The sequence below is a fragment of the Wyeomyia smithii genome, chromosome 3 (assembly GCF_029784165.1).
Source record: "Wyeomyia smithii strain HCP4-BCI-WySm-NY-G18 chromosome 3, ASM2978416v1, whole genome shotgun sequence".
Taxonomy (NCBI): domain Eukaryota; kingdom Metazoa; phylum Arthropoda; class Insecta; order Diptera; family Culicidae; genus Wyeomyia; species Wyeomyia smithii.
The window spans coordinates 14,676,876-14,696,812 of NC_073696.1; the positions used below are offsets into that span (position 1 = coordinate 14,676,876).

Sequence of the window (19,937 nt, forward strand, 5' to 3'; positions counted from 1 at the left end):
AAACATCAGCATTCGCACACACCAACAGATCCCAGTTTCAGGCCAGCAGCGTTTCATTTGCCTCGTTCGCATTCTACTCTGCCTGTGCCGGGGTATAAAAATTTTATCAATAAATAAAATCTTATCAACACTTGGAGATCATTTTCAGCCTTCTCTTGCCTCCGGTTGTCGCCCGGCTTGTTCGTCTACCAGCAGCCGCCGCCACCCTTATCCTACACACTCTACACCGCACCGCCTAGCGCGTCAAGAAGAGCCAGACGGTGGCGGTGGCGGTACTCAGCAGCAGAGCAGCGGCAAACAAACAACAAAACGTGCTTGCTGAGTCGCACTCTCGCGAGAAGTACAAGTGTGCTAGCTCTCTTCGCCGGTTTCTCCCTCTATCTCTCGAACACCACAACAGCGTGGCTGGTGAGTAAGTAAATACCTTAACTTCGATATCAAATAAAATAACAGGTACCTACGAAACTGCCAGAAACTGACTGGTGGTTGTGTTCTGGTTTATTTTAGTTTGACTGTTGCAGGAACTTACTTACCAACAACCGGACTTTCGGTGCCTAGTGCCTGGCGTCACGTTGATCGACGCTTGGCGGGTGCTGAGCACGTTTACTACAGAAACGATGGGGACGGTCGTCCACCCTGCGGCCACCCCAAATTGGCGATGGGTTTCGGTTCGTTCTATGCTTCTCTGACAGACGGTTGGATGCTTTGCTTCTATTGTTGATTAGGTCTTGGATGGTTGTTATGATGAAACAATTGGGATTTACTGTACACTGAAGTTGGTTTTTACGCGGAAGATACTTGGCGCGTTAAATAACAGTCGCATGAATTTCAAAGTTCGCGTGAAAAACACTTGAACTCGGCGTGAAAAAAAAACTTCCATATTTTGATTTTTTTAATCATGTTTATGAAACACAGGGGTATTGGTAAAAAAGCGAGAATTTCAGGGGCTGATAGAGAGCCACATTTGATAAAAAAAAACTCTTCTACGCCTATGCCCTAACGTTAATCTACTCGAAGTTATTCAACTTTTAAGTTTCAGGGATACTCTTCCATATTGTAGCTCTAACTTCAAGTGTATACCACTTAGAGCAGTTCTATTGAAAATAAAATTTTGAAAGCAGATATGCTCAAAAAAGTACCGTTTTCAGCGTGTTTTGATTTTTCCTCACACAAAAATTCGTGGTTAACATTACTGTTTTTATACCAATATTGAACGCTTCAAACAGCTTATTCTTTGGAATAAACTTTCTGTCTGCTTTAATTTTTGAAAAATTACAATTTTAATGCAGCATGTTTAATGGAGAACCTCCATCGACCAAAAACCAGCAGCCAAACCACGAAACATAATGCATTAAAATTGTAATTTGTCGAAAACTAAAGCAGATAGATAGTTGGTGTCAAAAAACGAACCTATAGGGCGGTTAGAAGCATTAATTTGAGCAAAAAAACAATAATGTTACAGTGATTTTCTTGAGAAAACATTTAAATACGTACGAAACAGTACTACTTTTGAACATCTCTGCTTCCCAATTAATATTTTTTTACATTTATTTAGACATGTAGAAGCTGCTTCCAAAAGAAAATTTTCTCAGCTTTCAAATGAAACCAATAGAGTTTCTCTAAGTGATATACACTTGAAGTTAGAGCTTTTTATAGAAAGGAATCGAAGAAAGTTCAATAACTTCGAGTAGATTAAGGTTAGGACATATACGTAGAAGAGTTTTTTCATTAAATGTGGCCCTCTGTCAGCTCCCGATATACTACCTGTAATTATGAAAACCGTGTGGAAAATCGTTCTATAAAATTATTGTGGTAATCGATAATTATTAATACGATGTTTAGAGATCATCCATAGTTATATTAATCTATTGAAATCGCTGGAAAAGAAATTAGTCGGATTATACGAATGAATAGGCGAACGATTCAGAGGAGAAATCAGACACATTTCTGCTGTTGAAATCTGTTCACTTTTCTTCGAAGATGAAATAATAAATAGATCATTTACTTTAAAAATATATTTTTATTAACAGAAATTCTGTAATCCAATAAACAACTTTTCAATAATTTATTTTAAATAACATGCCATAATAAATATGTGACTTTTCGGAAATCGCTCATGATGACCATAAAGTTTTACCAGATTTTTCGAGGGAAATACGGCTTTTTCAGTCTTGGGGGTGTATCAAAACGCTACTAGGTTTTATGTCCGACGTTTCGACCTTTGAACTTGGTCTTCCTCAGGGGATATAAAGTTGTACCGTTTTTCGTACAGAACCTTTTAAGAATATGTTTTTTGATACAAGTGGGTTATTCCATTATCAGACAAATGCAACGACTCTCTGCAATTCGCTTCAAAATGAATAAAGTGACTTGATTTCGGTCGAAACTTTTTAATATCAATCGAACAACCCCCCGCCAATTGTGGGGTCCTCAATTTTTCCATTTTTCGACAAAACATCATTTTTTATGTTTGTAAAAACTATCATAACTAGGGACAGTGGTAAATCGCGATTTCGCGGAAGCCGCGAATTCCGCGAAATCTAGCTTCGACCGCGAAATTCACAAAAACCCGCGAAATGCCGCGAAAATAATAAAAACAGCAACATTCTGTGACAATCATGAAACATTTCAATTTTCAACCTACGAAATTCATGAAAACCAGCAACAAGGACAAAGCAAAAGATTAATGGGCACCTAGATGGCAATGGAAGGTCGTTTTCTACGCAACCAATAACATGAAACAGTATTACAACCGATTCCATACAACTCGATTTGGTCAGTCCTAATCGAATTTTGCGATTGGTGACGTGCATGATAGAATTCCTGAGAGTGCAGCCATAAAATCCAAGTTGTAAGATGAATGAGGGAGGCCTACAAGCCAGCATCTTTTTTTAAATTATCGACAGTGAGATTGGTATTAAAATTTAGGCAGGTATTTGAATCGCGAACGTTTTTCTGATTTTTCCCGGTTGGCCATTGAATATTTATCGATTACCGGAAACTCGGTAGATACGGAACGCAGCGTGAGCCAGTATAACATGAATAATACGTGTCTAACGACACCACAATGTAACTGAAAATAATTTGACACAGCACGTGCTTTTAGTTAGTAATGCAAAGTAATTATGGATTGTGCGGTTAAATTACCGAACATTATATTAAATAAAACAGTTGTTTCTTGATTTAACCAGAGAAAAAATCATTTTATTTAGTATTTTCTGAAGATAACGGGTGCCGCGAAATTACCGCGAAATTCGAATATTTTCTATTATGCCACCCGCGAATTTTCAACTGTTTTGCCGCGAATTACCACTGTCTCTAATCATAACCGTAAGAACTACAGACAATATTAGAAACAATTGTTAAAGATTCTGTAATTTCCAATTGAATGGCATCATTAGCTTCTTCATACAGTGTTGCCAGTCTCATAATACCATTTTTTTTTAATCTGATGTCACCAATATGTTCAGCGGAAAATTTTACATAACAACCACTTATCCACCAAACGCAATATGTGCTGTTGCGGAGATATTCAACTTTTAGGGTAACGAGTTTGTTAAATCCAAACGAAAATACTTCCTGAAATAACCTGAGAAAATATAACATGCTACCTAAATAAATGACTAGACACTTTCTAAAGTCGCCTATATGCCTAACGTTACTATTTTTTATCCAACTTTATCCAAAGTTCGGTTGAACAAAGATATAAATCTATGATTAGCGCGTAAACATCAAAATCTACTAATTTCAAGAGAGTTTAATGCAAATCACTGCGACCAGAAACGTTGATCTATTGGGAAATTTCCCGGGTGTCTGCTGTATTCCGCACTTCTCTTTTTAGCATTATCACTATTGATGAGAGTAAGTTATATTCTTCTACCTCTCTTAATCCCCGCGGAGAGAAACCAATTTTTACATCGAAGACATTTAAACTCTTCTTACTCTGCAACCGCATGCATAATTAGCACAAACTATATTGCATATTGCAGATCAATCTGTTCTCTAACTGCTAAGAACATTTTCATCGTTAGAAATTTTAAGTATAGTTGTTAAACTTCGAAGTTTATATGTCAGGTGAAGCCATATGGCATAATATTAAGACAGATGATTGGGCTTGATAAATTACCCATGGAAGCATTATATTCGCTTACTTGCAAGAAAAAAATTACTCCCTTGCGAGCGGTCTTCCGGTAGTTAACCGGAACATTCGCCATGACGGACGAAAACATGCGTGTAAACATGTTTTTGAGTTCTTTCTTCGTTTTATTTGTCAGTTCCACCTCAGTTTTTGCGACAAAATTGTTTGAGTAGATCTTACGGAAGACGTTGGGCGGGTTTGCCGACTTCGGTACGACATTGATATTTAGCCGCTCCATTTCCTCCAACGGTCGCTTCGAGTACTGGACCGGCGCTAGATCCGACCAAAACACCCTGTCTTCGGCCTTATAGTATTTTTTGATGAACAACGCAACTTCTGGCAGGCACTTCGTACTATAAATTTCCTCGTTGATTGTCAGCCACAGCAGCAACTTTTTGGGAAACTTGGTGTGTGAAATCAGCTTCACCTCGGAGCTCATTTCCTTCGTGGGGGAAGTAAAATACGAAGTGCCCTGCCAGTCGTTGCCATTCAGGGTGAATTGGTCACGTCGCGATTTCTCGAGACAATCTACGTGACTATCAGCCGCTGCACCATTGCCTGCAGCGCCGAGACCGGTGGACGGGACTACGGCTTCCTAACATGTATGTCCATATTCGCCAGGTTGCACCGACCTCCCGGTCAAGCGCAAGCAGCGATGTAGCCACTTTTCCCTCGGTCTTCCTCTTCAACATCTTTTGGCGCTTCTTGTTACTCAAATTCATCGGCCTTTCGGCACCAGGCTTTTTTTTCGATGCTCTGATTGTTCAAAAGTACCAAAGATATTGTAGATGCCGGAACGAGCGTATTCGTATTAATGCAAACGATATTACCCGTCATATCTGCTGTATTCCGTACTTCTATTGAAAACAAAATCACTATTTTTGTGAGCAAGTGATATACATTTACCTGTTTAAGCCTTTTGACATTGAATGACCCTGATTTTACTCAGATTCGCACCCACTACCACCCGCTTGTCAAAGCGGATTCTGTAACCATATGGCTATGCAACTCCTATTACCAGTCTATCGTTGGCCAGGCCTGGCTGCTTAGATTAGACGTTTTTTTTTTTTTCAGATTATCAGCTGCCTGTTCTATCATAAGGGATCAAGTCACTCCACGTGAAAAAATAATCAAAGACCGTTTATTCCAACTTTAATCGTTTGAAATTTTGTTTTTAATTGATTTTTTTCAATATGAGCATTTCGTAGCAATTTGACATTTCGTAGTGAAGTTGCGTGAAGCTGAAGTGAAGCTCCGAAAGATGGCTAATTTGGGATCAACTTACTACCTTCAATAAACGATAGATTCTGCTTTGTATAGATCGATAACGGCGCCGGCTACGTTCTTACGGTAGATTAGGGAAAAAAAGAAGGAAGTGTTACAACTGTTCTTGCCAGAGACTCTGCATCACTAACGGAAAGGAAGGTCACTTCGTAACCGTGGTAAGTGACGGATTTTTATACCTGTACCCTTCCCTCTACACACTTATATATAGACTCTACTGATCTTCTTTACCGAGCCTCGTTAGTTACCCTGCCAAGTATCAGCAATTATAAACTTCCTGGAGAGGTTTTATTGGAATTCTTTCTCTGGAATTCATTGTAAGGGAAGGGTAAAGTAATGGGTCAATAAAGAGGCTACGAGCTCCCCTGTTTATTTAATTTTTGTATAACTTTTTTCTTTCTCGACTTTTTTTAACAAGTAATAAACCACCTTCAAAAATTTTTTTGAGTATACAAATATGAAATATTGCTTTCAGTAAAAAAAAAATTTATTTAGAGAGAAGAAGCTAAGGCTTCGTTTTTTGTTACCGAGTTTCAACCGATTTCTACCGAGACATCAATTCAAACTATGCTGATGTCGTTGATAATTGTTGAAATCTTGAGGTTGTATATGAGAGATGGTTCTTCAAACGAAGATAGTTTATATTTAATCAAGACGACGTTAAGAGAAACTCACATGTCTCTCTTATGAAAATCTGAATACTCTTCAATGATGTGGTAATAGCCTCAAAAATAGTATTTAAGTGTATATCAATAAAAAGTGTATATCAATATCAGTTTCAAAACAACGTTCAGTCTCTTCATCCTCGTGAAGAGTTCATTATTCCAAAACTACTGGCTTTACAAGTCATAAAACACACTCTCTAAGGGGAAATCCTGGCACCAGAAAAAACCGTGTGAAAATCATCTGCTAAATCTGATTAAACAAACAAAATATCACTATCCCGGTGCAGAAGTCACGTCACCTTTTGCTTTGTTCAAAATCAAAGCAACTCAGCGCGGAAATCGCAACCTAGTTCGGGAGAGGGATTGTGAGACCAACCCTTACTTACCTAGCATCGGCTTCTACAAATTGAAATCGTCGTCGAACAGACTGTCGCATGGTTGCCTGCCACCCCATCGCCGTGGTCTTTTGCTAGAAAGTCACGTGCCGTCGCTGGCCGGAAAAAAGCCTGCAGCAGCATCGTTGATTAAGGGGAAGCTATAGGTCTGCCTGACCGCTGAATGGTATCTCGCGCGATCCATTGAAGATAAGCTGCCATCTCTCGTGGGGCGTACAGATAGAACGCAACGATAGGAACCTGCACTGTGCTGTGCTGCACTCTACTAGTCCATCCCGGAGCCGGAGAACCGATAGCACCGAGGGGGAATGAATGTTGTCATGAGATAGCACAGGCGACATATAGCCATTAGTGTGTCCCTTCCTTGTATATTTTCGTTGGGTTCGAAGCCATCATCAACCGTAATTACGCTCTCCCGTTCCTAGGAACCATGCAGCAGCGAGCGAACGCGCGAGTAGGAGAGTGAGAGCAACCGGAGAGAACTCTAAAGCCATCAAGCATGGCACTCGAGAGGCAGGCAAGCAGCAGCAGCAGCGGCAGAGGCCTGTAAAAAATATGAAACCGTCGCGCTGGTTTAGTGTTTAGTCGCTCTCGGTGTGTGCAGCACACATAAACAAAGTTTCCGGTGAGACTGAAAGTGTCGTAAAATTCGCTAGAAGTTGGTGGATTATTGTGATTAAACTCGAACAGGTATCGTGATGAATACTCACCATTATCGCAGTTATCGATAAACGATGCGATCGATAGATGCTGCTAGTGTTACGCGCTTGCAAAAGGGTCAATCTAGGTCACAGGTTGCTGAGGATCGCGATAAAGCCATGATTGACGTAGAATCGGTCGCAACGATCAGCTAGTGCGATATCAATCAAACGGAAATGTCAAACTTTTATCGCAATTGTGTGTGATTTTCCCGTGAAGGTGTTTTTCCTTGGCTCTGTTTTGAACTGGCGGTTCGCTCTCTCGCTCCACTGGCTTCACTGGCGGCTGCTGGTGTGGGTGAGCGTTTATAGCAAAACTCAACAGTGTTGGTGGTGTGTATGGGGTTGTGACACAGTGGAAAAAAGTGTCGCAATATATATACTATATAACGTTACAACGGCATTACTTCGCACGTGCAACCACCCGCCGACAACCTGTCAAACAAAAGTTTATTTGCGAAGCGATATTTTTTGTTTTTGCTGGTTCTTTGTTCCGATGCGACTACAGTGTAATTTTATTCATGTTTGTAATAAATATTGAAGTTGAAATATTTTTCCGCCGATAAAAGCGAGAAGATTGTGAACAAAGTTGTTACTCAACAGAAAACGATAAAAAAACGTCCGATAGACGTTGTGCTGCAGCCAGCGGTTGGTGGAAAGCGCAAATACAAAATCAGCATTTCCATCGCAATCTAACCGTTTGGATCTTCGTCCTGGTGTCCCTCGCTCTCTCTCTGTCGTGTATATACCTACAACTTGTGTGCGACGCGATTTTAACTTCAATAACAACCACAGAAAAAGTGTCGGAAACGCAGTCGTAGCCGCGAGAAACAAGCAAGCATTCAATAAATAAAAATACACATTTTATGCGATTCCGCCGTATCTTGCTCAAATGACTCTTAAACGCGCCAAGAACCAGCGAGCTGACTGCTGCCGGCAAAGTGTTGACCGCAATCATCGACATATTCGACGGTACCGACGCAAAGAATCATCATAAAAACATAAACGTCAAAATAAAACAACTGCGGCGGTGCCACCACGCGATTTCGAGCACTCCGCGTGTGGTCCTAGCAGATTCTGGCCGGACGATTTCGTTGCCAATCGGTGCTCCGGCCGTGAGCAGGTACCGGAACGGCCTGTTATCATCGCGGTGACATCCTTTTCTCGTGGAATGAAATAATAACACGAACAAGGCGAAAATAAATAGTCGTTGGTTGCAACGGCCATATTTGCTATTGTTGCTGAGCAATTGTCGCGCGTGCGTGTCCTCGAGTGCCGGTGTGTGCACCAGTGAAGTTGCTTAATCGGTTTGAAATTTTCTATTGCTTTCTGGCAGAGAGTCGCGCTATATGTGTTTATTTTCGCCAGTGTGAAAATCCTCCACAGTTCGGGAGTTGGTAATAACAGTGCACAGCAAAAAAAAAACGGAGTTCGACACGTGGCCACACCAAAGGCATAAGCCCACTCGGTAGGCAGCGTGGACCAACGACAGACTATGACCGTTGAGTTGAGCCTTGAAGCAGTCGTAATGGGTAGGTTATTGTTTTGCAATTTAGATATTTATTTATCTTCGGGATTTGACCAATTTCGCGCTAGCTGCGTCGAACGACGAGCGCAAAGCGATTCGAGTGCCAATATTTTTAGTTTTATGTTTGGTGGTAAAAATTATACGACTTGTCAATGTGCACTCTCTATTGTTTGTGTTTGCAGACGCAAATTGCGAATTGAAGTTCACTGTATTTATTGTGGCAGATACCAGCTTATTTTTATATCAAAATGCTCCGCTAGTGGGACTCTTCACTGTTATTATAACAGTTTATGTTAAGTTTAAAAGGGTTTTGCCTCGTTTAAATGGGGATTGAAGTGGTTATTTTTGTTTCCACGTTTACATTTTATGGAAGTGATGTTTTATGGTCGAGATTCGGCGGAAAATGCTTTTACGATTTGGGGATGAATAACACCACCCGCCCCATTGGAATAATATAACTCACGCATTAGTTGAATCATGCACAGTGTGCTGCTAGACATGACGTGCAAGCTTTCCGATAAGGCCTTATTCATCGCTCGATCTAGGAGAGCCAATTCAGGGGAATGACTGCAACTCCGATAACGTTCACAATATTATCATTCGCAGCCACAGAGTCTACAGCGAATGGTTAGACACTTTTTTGTACGATTATTTTTGCTCCATACACTCTAATGAATTTCTAATGAATAGTAAAAATAGCAACGATTGCACCTATATTACCCGCAATGTTATCTTTAATATATCGAAGTCTTAAGTCCATAACGTCGCAGATGGCGTGTAAAAGTCCAACAGATAAGGATTACTGGCGTCGCGTAGAGTATTATCCTCAACTACCTGTGCGCTATCGCAGTTGTCGTCGAATGGGCCAACCGGACGAAAGTTGGGCAACGGAGCGCCTTCCAACCCAGGTATATCCTGCTGGCATTAGATGCGGAACACAAGCACACATACACACACGAAAAGCCACACACCTGTAATAACAACCGTCTCGGCGACATGTCGACATCAAGGCAGTCTAAAGCAACTGCCGCTAGTATTCTTGCCTTTATGCCTTACAACCGAGAGTCGAGTGTTTTCCGCGTGATAATCATGTGTTTAATTATAATTGCCTTGGCTGGTTTTAAGGGCTATAAGCTGTATCTAGGCGAACGGGCGTGTGTCGGGAATTTGCATGAATGGTGCGTGTTGCGAGATTTTATAATGCAGCCCTCTGCCCCCGTTCGGTGGCACAGGCAATCCCCCTCTTCCATGCTGGAACAGTTTTTCTTCGGTGAAGATAAGATTTGAATTATATTGCGTTTTTATCCGGTTTATCAGTAAACCACGCTGGGTAATTATTGCCCGTCGTTAATGTGTCTGATGGCTTGGATAGGGTGCGATTCTATTATGGCACCCAGGTGGATATTGCTGCCATATAACTTGCGAAGAAAGTTACGGTTCAAGGATCTGTGAATCTGCGAGAAGGACAAACGTGTTAGTGTTGGTTTCATTCGTTCATTGTTTGCTACCTGATACAGTATACTTACATTGCTCTAAAGCTCAAATGAAAAACAAACATTGTTCTGTGTGTAATAATTTTCACAGTAAATGTGTTCTGAAAAAGGATAACACTTCTTCAATTGAATACTCCGTTACAGCCACCAGATCGACAGGATTTCCAGCACCAACACGCATATTTCCATTACTTTGCTACTACCATACAATGTAACTTGCAAATTCGATTAAATGGAATCGCGATGTGATGATGAACAAAACTGCTACCTGAATGATGAAAAAACCTGTGTGATTGACTTAAATTTCTACGGAGAGGACTAACGCAACAAGCAGGTGGCGCGGTGTAGGTGATAGAATGAGGAAATTTGAAAAAGAGGATGGACTGCGCTGCAGACTCTTTTAAGCTACCCGAACGTTGTAGTACATTAGTATTCCGTCAACTGTATAACCGTCAACAAGTTGAGAAGGCACCAAAGACAAGCGGCAAAGCAGCCAAAATCAGACTCTCGTACGTTTGCTGTTGTCAGAAGAGCAAGCGAAGTACGGCGGTTTCGAAGCTAACTGAAGCTGGTACGATATACAGCTCGAAGTTGCGACACAAGCGACCCTCACGCATCAAAGAGATGTACACTGTAATTCGCTTGGCGATGTTTTTTTGGCCTGTTTCTGTTTACTCCGTTCTATATATATTGAGAAATACAAGATCAAACAAGATCAATAACATAAGTAATTTTTCAAATATCCTCACACAACGTGCGTAAGCAAAAATGTCAAAATACGTTTGAGGAAAATGTCGTCGTGGTGGCGAGTACTCGTTTGACATGTTTGTTCCAGAATGTATTTAGACAGTGAGTCTTGCCACCGTCAGAAGAAAAAAAAAGACGATTATCGCAGTGAAAAGTTGTTCTACTGTGACCTTTCACAAGCCTGGCAGTGACTTTTTACAAGCCTGGCAGTGACAAACGTATACAGCGAAATCCAGCCCGATCGGCAAGCAAAATGGCTCGTGAAATGCTCATAAGTCATAGCATTCATTGCATGAAATAATCGAAAATGACCTTGAATACGGAGCCTTAAAAAAAAAAAAGATTCACGCTGAAAAATTGCCGAAAGGGTTGCCAGACCTCGATTGCTACTAAAGACGCGCGCTCCTCCCTATATAATTTTTTCACACAAAATTTTGTTCACGTTGGAAGCTATTTTGAACAAGCAGATTGATCATGATATTCCAGCCATTTAAAACGGAGTGGAATAATTCCGAAATGCCTCAGATGTGATGGTTTGGAAAGTAATACCCTATAGAGGAAAGGATCAAAGGCTTTCACTCTTGAGTGAAAGTGAAAAAAAGCATCCATAAACGTTATTTTTTTACAGTCCTTTCAGAGTTCTCCCTTCCCGCTTTTTGCAGGAAGTGAACTGTCAAAACACCTCATTATATTTCATGCGATGAAAGCAAGACAACAAAATCAGTTTATCAGTTAACCAAGATTGTCAAGGCATCGGTCAGTGCCAGTGAAAAAATGTTTCGGTGAAGTTCATTTTGGTTGAGTGGTCTGTTTGTTTTTCTTTTTCGCTTTGAAGTGAAGATCATTTGGTTGGAGTTGTCGTCAAATTTTATTCCGTAACCGTGAACGATGCGTGCGATCTATTTCATCTGAGTATAACAGCACGTTACTAGGACGAAAATCTAGTGTATCTGAAAGAGTGCTGCGATCATTGGAAGTGAAAATTAAAAATGATTGGCTATAATTTTCGAAGAATTTTGCTGGGGAAAATGACCTTTATCAGCACTGATTCGGGGGTACATGTTGGGTAGGCTGGGTTCACAAAACCCATGACTTAGGACACTTTTCCAATGAAAAGGCAAAATATTTGAATTGAACTGATTTAACTGTAACTTTACCACTCTATTATGATTATAAAAAGAACCAGAGAAGAAATATTCATCTTTATAAATTTTATGACATAAATAAAGTGTACCACTTTCACTCTTTACAAATGAATACACGCTACCAGCATTAGCTAATCATTATCAGTGTCACTGAAAGTGAACCCACCAAATCTGGACATAATCACCAACATGACTGGACAAGTTCAATTCAACAGTACTACAGACATGCCTGTATGACGGTGCATCCCACACAGACGGGAGATCCAATTTCTAGTGCTCGAGAAGATGATCTCTAAAAACCAGTGCGGTCCGTCGGTTTCCTTTGCTGGTCTGTCTTCCTTGAAAAGCTAACGAGAGCGGGTGTTGTAGCAAATCCCATACACACATATTAAATTTGAAATCACCGTCTGCTGCGCTACTGCACTGATCCCGATAACTTTTTGTTGATAACGTTTACTATGACGCATAGTCTCTAATAAGAACATCCTTCTAATTATACTAAATACAGAGTAGTATCTTATTGTCTTCACTAACAGTATAAGGTAAAAATACCGTATTTCAATACTATACGTTTACTGGTACGTGGGTGACACATGGATTTAGTTTGCTTTATTTATTTAGTGGGGTTTTCCTTATAATTAGAATTCAGATAGAACAAAAAATAACGTTACAGACTTTGTTAAATGAAAATCGACCGTATTATTGACGCCTGAATATTTCGGCGCAGTGGTCTTTTCATTTTGAAACAAATCAAATATCCAACGTTTCGACACCGGTTGGTGCTTTCTTCAGGAAAATTATATTGTTTCAATAATTTGCATATTTTAAATAAAAAGGTTGCCATCAACATAATTGAAAACTATGTAAATGGCTTCCACTTGCAGGACAACGCAAGTGACCCAAAGGTGGCATTTTACAAGACTTCCATCAAAGAAACGAAAGAGTTACTTCGGTCACACACAAAGATGTGCATTCTCTCGTCAGATAAACGCAACAAGACGGTGGTTATGGAAAGGAAAAGCTACGATGAGAAAATGCTAGCGCTAGTGAGCGACGAAAATACGTACGCAAAGCTGGCTAATCGACTAACAAGTCTGAAGCTGATTGACAACACAACGGTCAAACATCTCACTATTAACAATTCTATATGTTCACGCATGTGGCGCCAACCAAAAGCGCACAAAGCTAATCTTCCGCTACGCCCAGTCATCCCCAACACATCCGCCTCTACCTACAGACTATCAAAACTCTTCGCGAGCATTCTATCAGGTTCGATGAAAAGCACATATAGCACTAACAGCGCTTTCGAGTTCTGTGAGGAAATTACTAATGTGATCCTGCCAGAGAACCACATCATAATATCCCTGGATGTGGTATCTCTGTTTACGAACGTTCCGAGAGAATTAGTCACCAGAATGATGATTGAACAGTGGAGAGGAGTGGATACTAAAACAGACTTGATTTGTTTCTGGATGCCATAAACTTCTGGATGAAATCAAACTAATTTCAATGCGAAAATCGACATTTCAGACACATCTACGGAACAGCAATGGAAAGTCCTCTTTCGCCAATATTGGCGGATATAGCGTTGGATTCCGTCATAGATAAGGCACTGACTGAGCAGCCATTCATGGTCCCTGTAATCCGAAAATATGTAGACGATTTATTTCTGGCTGTTCCGAAGGATGCGGTTCCCATGGTTCTAGAGGTGTTCAACAGACAGAAACCGAGGCTGCAATTCACGTTGATCTTGAGGAGGACGGTAAGCTACCCTACCTGGACATGATCGTGATCAGAGAGGAGATTCAGCAGCTAACGACGGAATGGTACACAAAACCAATTCATTTGGGAAGGATGCTGAACTACCATTCGTGCCACAAAATGCAGCAGAAAATTAGTGTCGTGATAAAATTCACCCATATGGTCATGTTTCTCTCATGGAATTGTAGCATACAACATAAAAAAGCAACGATACACCAGCACCTGCACAACAACAACTACCCAAAAACATTGATCGTCAATGAAGTGAAGATGGAGATCCAACTTCGATCCAATGTTAGCATACATTCTTTCTTCACCACCACCACAGCCAGAACCACAAGTACCACCTCCATCGCCGCAGAATCCCCGAAGCAACAGCCAACAGGAAACACCAGGACCGTTGACAGTAACAAATCCGCCGTCAAAGCCCATTCACAGATCACTAAAAACTCCGTCTAACCAGCAGAAACCGACAGCATATCCAGCAACAGCTTCAATAGATTGTCCCAGCAACTTCCGTACGTTCCAATGCTGAAAGAACGTCTAGCTCAGACATGATTATCCACAATACTACATAGTATGCAGACAAAATACCATGTAACAACTGCAGTAGTTGCTACATTGGTATGACAAAAAATAAACTCAACACTAGATTTTTGAGCTACAAATCCAATATAAAACGTGTAAATGAGATTATCGACGGTATTCATAAAATAATAACAATAGAAGATATAAGAGAGAAAACAGCACTCTTATAACACTGTGTTGATTTTGGACAAAGGGTTTAAACTAGACGAAATCATCATTGTAGACGTTGGAGAAGCGTCAATACACTCTTTTTTCATGAGATGTGTGACTTAAGCAAAGCAAAGCATTGATGCTACATTCCGATTTAGAACTCGATCTTCTGTTTATTCATAAACAGACTTCGAAGCCAACTGTTTTAGTGTACAGGACAATTGCGGGGTTAGTGTTACGATCCCACTGATACTAACAATCTCTCCCGAACCGAGACTCGAACCTACGATGACTGGCTTGTATCAGCATCGTACCTTGCGACCATCTGGGAGGGTTAAGATATGTCACATATACACCACAAAACCAGCCGTCAATAAGACAACAGATATTGGTGGTCGCAACACAACCTATGCCTCTCTCTTGACTAGAATGACAAACAACGAAAACAGCTCTAACAGCAATAACCAGAATATCAATAGCCAAGATATCAATCCTCAATAGCAGAAACCACCATGATTTTTGAATACCATAGCAACAGAACAGTAAGAGATAATAAACTTAAACCACTCATAACAGACTCAACTCCACATTTTTTTTCAAATTTAACACTATCAAACAACACCAAGTACAGTTCTATGTTTTAAAAAGCCACAGGTCAAGGATCAAAATTAGTTTCCGTAAGTAGACAATGTTATGAAATGTGAAACCTTTTTCAAAATATGAAACTTATTGAAACAATATATTTTCCCTGAGGAAGACACTAACCGGTGTCGAAACGTAGGACAAAATCAAATAATTTGTTCCAAAATTAAAAGATCGCTGATCAGAAATATCCCGTTATAGACTTTGATTTGGTATCATTCTGGCTAATTCATTCGATACTAGGATATTCTCGGCAGTTTTGGGCAGTTTTTATGTTTTGCAATCCCCCTGTTTAGTAAGTGATTTGAAATACATGGTCTTTTGTTTCCAAATCTACCTCTTCATTCGAGTAGAATCGCTTGTCAGAGAGCCATTTCTATTTTCATAACGACACCCGTCAACATCCACACCAAGCCATGCTTTCAACTGTGGAAACAGAAAATAATCACTCGGCGTTAAATCTGATGAACGCGAGGAAAGATTAACCAATTCGTTGTCTTGGTAAAAAAGCATTTTTTCGCCGGCCGTTTCGCTTTAAGTACAACGACCAATCGATTTAGTGATGTACCAAAATATTGTTTATTATTTATTTTACCAATGCATATGGGTGAGATTTTTCCGTTTTCGAATGCCTCTCACCAGGTAAATGACGACAAAACAGTCGGCAAAATGGAACTGTCGATTGTCGACTGTCATTTTCACAAATCGTCGCAAAAATACCCCTCTATTGCACGTATATATTGTCAGATTCTTCGACAGTTTTATACATTGGTCTTTTCGATCAATTATTAAGAAACGTGACACCCATCGCGTGCACAGCCTATGGTCTTAACACAATCACTCAATTTCACTTTGCGATTATTTAGCACAATTTCACGTCTTTTTTTGTTAGTTGGTAGTGCATTGACTGTAGAGTAGGGTGCCTGCTAAAATGGTCATCTCGAATTTAAAAAATTTAGGATTACAAAAAGCCGAACTTCAATTGCTTCGTGCCGTGGTTTTTTTTTTTTTTGGATAGATAAACATTTTGTATAGGTTTGTTTTATTTTTTAATTTTCTGGTCACTTTTTTCCCATACACTGATTGGTAGCCTACTGTACGGTCACAGCGAAATTGAGCACACCAATACTTTACGGGTGAATAAGCTGGAGCAGATGTTTCGTTACAACTATTATGCTAGGGTGTCCCAAAATAACGTTTTGTCAGATATTCTGGGGGCTCAACCGGAAAATGATTGGTTATGGTGTAACAAAAAAAACTTTTGTATGGCGACAACCCTGGATAATGTTTGGTCGTTGTGCTAATTTGAGTTTTATGAAAAAAATCGATTTTTCATGTTTTTTTTTATTTAAAATTGATTTATCACTTAAAAATCCTCAAACGCAAACCCAAATACACTAAGGTCGCTTTTTACGTGGTTTTTTTACGCGGCTTTTTTAACGCGGATTCCGGAAACCACGCGGTTTTTTTTACGCAGATTCCGGAATTTACTCGGTTTTTTTTTGCCCGGATTTCGGTTCCTCTTCACTCGAAATGCAAAATTAACGATGGTTTTTTTACGCGGATTCCGGAATTTACGCGGATTCCGGAATTTACGCGGTTTTTTTTACGCGGATTCCGGAATTTACGCGTTTTTTTTACGCGGCACGTATCCTCCGCGTAAAAAGCGACTTTAGTGTATATTCTTTGCGCATCCCTCGGAATCCAAACTAAAAGAAAAAATATTGTTACGGCTTGTTGTGGCTCAAATTTCAAAGTTACAAATTTTTTAACTCTACTGAAAATTTTTTATTTTGGTGTTTCCTGAAATTAAACCTTAAAAAAGCGGACCAAACTTAACGCTAGCAACCTTACTATACCATATAATGATGGCAAATTTTATGAGGAAAAACTTTCTAGAAGACACGAGAATCCTATCTTGAATCGTTGTTGAGCTATTCGAGTTTTTCCATGGGAAGAGTATCGTAAAATAGGAAAATCTTTAGTATGTGCAACATCGAGTCAACTTATCAACGAAAACGTCGTATAAGCATCGCCTACTAGGTTTGACTTTTAGTTCAGACAAGATTTTATTGTGGATAAGTGAAGCCAGTTCTCAGTACTATTTATTCAAATCCTCTGTTTTTTATTATATGTAGTAACTTTCAGATGCAGTGAAAGTTCACAAATCAATAAAAATATCATCCATCTAATTGTTGGATAATGTCTGCTGTTTATTTACGTTATAAATGAATTATTATTAACATTATTTAAATAGTCAACAACAGATGCCTTGCCCGAGTTGCTTCGATATTCACGGTTTTTAGCCACGGTTAACAAAACTTGATACTTTTCTTTATTAGTAGATTGCCCGAAATCATTTATGTCTCCTGCCAGCCCTGAAGCTCGTTCTGCGGGATCGTTTACTACACACAAATTCTCGCATTTTTCTTTAATTTTTATGTACTCAATATTATTGCTGCAATTCTTCTATTAATCTTCGACAAATACCATAGGTGGTTTGTGATTTTATTATATGCAAAAATATCAGTACTCTCAGAAGAACCTTAATACCTCTTGTTCAGAAGGAAGGTGTCGTCAGAATTCAATACTGGCACATCTCAAAATTCATAGTTTCGAGAAAAACGCGTTTGAAAATTTGCGTCGAAAATTTCTTTTTTCATTTTCGTAAAAAATTCCAATTCTAAGATTTCCCATATTTATTGAACTTGTTTGGGTCTATCATGTGCATGTAATAAGCAAGTTACAAGAATTGTAACCTCATTTTTCTGTCTTTTTAGGGATATTGTGCCAGTTTTGAATTCAACTGACGATGTGTCTTGGACAATTTCTTTCGGGAGTCGCCTGTTAAAATGTCTTTTTTAGCTTTGAGTTTGGGCGACATCGTTCAGGCTTCAAGGAACGATAAATACTGGTTAATCTGCAGCGCCTACTATGTATATCGATACAGATTCAAACAAAGTACTGTCGCTAAGCAGTCGTAGTCAAGAATAATTGACTCGATGTTGCATATACTGAAGATTCTTCTATTTTACGATATTCTTTCCATAGTAAAACTCGAATAGCTCAACAACTATTCAAGATAGGATTTTTGTGTCTTGTAGAAAATTTTTCCTCATAAAATTTCCCATCATTATATGGTATAGTATGGTTGCTAGCGTAAAGTTTGGTCCGCTTTTTAGAGGTTTAATTTCAGAAAACACCAAAATTAGTAATTTTCAGGAGAGCTAAAATATTTGTAACAATAAAATTTGAGCCAGTACATGCCGAGATATACTTTTTTTCTTTTAGTTTGGACTCCGTAGAATGCGCAAAAAATTTATTTGGGTTCGGTTTTACAGAATTTTTAAGTGATAAAATTTATTTAAAATAAAAAAACATGAAAAATTGATTTTTTTTCATGAAACTTAAATTAGCACAACGACTAAACATTATCCAGAGTTGTCGTCATACAAAAGTTTTTTTTGCTACACCATAACCAAACATTTTCCGGTTAAGACCCCAGACTTTTTGACAAAAAGTTATTTTGGGACACCCTAATTATGCCATTGCTTCGCTTGAACAGTATTTTACAGTAAGCAGTAAAAATTTCACTTGTCCATGGTAACCAATATAACAGAAGTAGCGTTACTTCGAGGGCAATAACTTTAGAACGAGTTAGAAATATGTCATAAAATTTTGGCAGCATTCCAGTTAAGGTTAGTACAATTGAAAACCCAAAATAAAATTTGATTTGTGTCAGGCTTAAAACTTTCGAGCCTATACGGTAGAGTTAATTTAGTTTTAAAAAATTGTTTTCCAATTTCTTTTGTCATCCAGCCGATTTAGGGTAAGGTAAACGGCGAAAATTTTTGATATGAATTTATTCAGAATCTCGTAATACGTCTTTGTTTTGTTTACAACAATATTACATGTTGCTAAGTTAAATTTTTATTCCACCTAAAACTATTCTACTCTACTACAAATTGTATTATCATTAGATAAACTGATTGATAGATTTTTCGGTCTTTTAAATAGTATGTTCACCAGGGAATTTTATTCTAATCATTTCGCAAATTGGATAGTACAGGTGCCTTGAATTGCCAAAATTGAAATTCTATAGCCAAAACAGGAACTCAGAGAAGCTTTTCGAATTGAAAAGTTAAAATATAAAATAACATAGTTCTTCTATTTAAAATACTTATTTTAGTTCAGAATATATAAAGAATACTGTTCTTTTTGAAGTTCCAAAAGCTGCGTAAAAACGCGTAAAAAGAGAGTTTTCTGCCAAAACTACATTTGAATTTCTATGACTAATTTTCTCAGAATCCGGCCGATTGTATTTCTTAAGAAAAGTGTTAGCAGAACACGATTAAACGGTTGAGCTCAACATATATCAGGGTGTGCGACCATTGATAGATAAAATCTGGAGTTTTTTTTTATTCATAACTCTACTGTTTTAGCATCCAAATTATGAGTTCTTTTCATCCAATTGCCTGTTTTTTATTGAATTTGATGGAGACGCATGATTCTCAATGTGAAATGATTAAAATTTTAAAATCTCTTTTGTGAAAGGACATTATAAATTGCCTGGAAAAGTGCTGAAGCATTCGAAATTCAAAACTTTGTCCGATCATAAGTTCACTCTTTGCTCAGTTATTTAACTCAATATATAAACTGATTGATCTGAGGGCTCGGTCACTGGCTCATTAATTGAACACAAT

General features: G+C 39.0%; 1 protein-coding gene across 4 annotated transcripts in view; it reads left to right on the forward strand.

The window, feature by feature from the left end:
* Positions 1 to 19,937, forward strand: part of LOC129733335 (zinc finger protein ush) — a 413,663-nt gene that overhangs the window by 213,218 nt on the left and 180,508 nt on the right. The window contains exon 1 of one of the 4 annotated variants that reach the window (XM_055695138.1): positions 7,052 to 8,712. The exons of the other annotated variants lie outside the window; for them this stretch is intronic. Within the exon in view, the coding sequence (XP_055551113.1) occupies positions 8,676 to 8,712 (37 nt within the window). The 5' untranslated portion in view covers positions 7,052 to 8,675. Of the gene's footprint in view, positions 1 to 7,051; positions 8,713 to 19,937 lie in introns of those variants that run through there. 4 annotated transcript variants of the gene reach the window in all.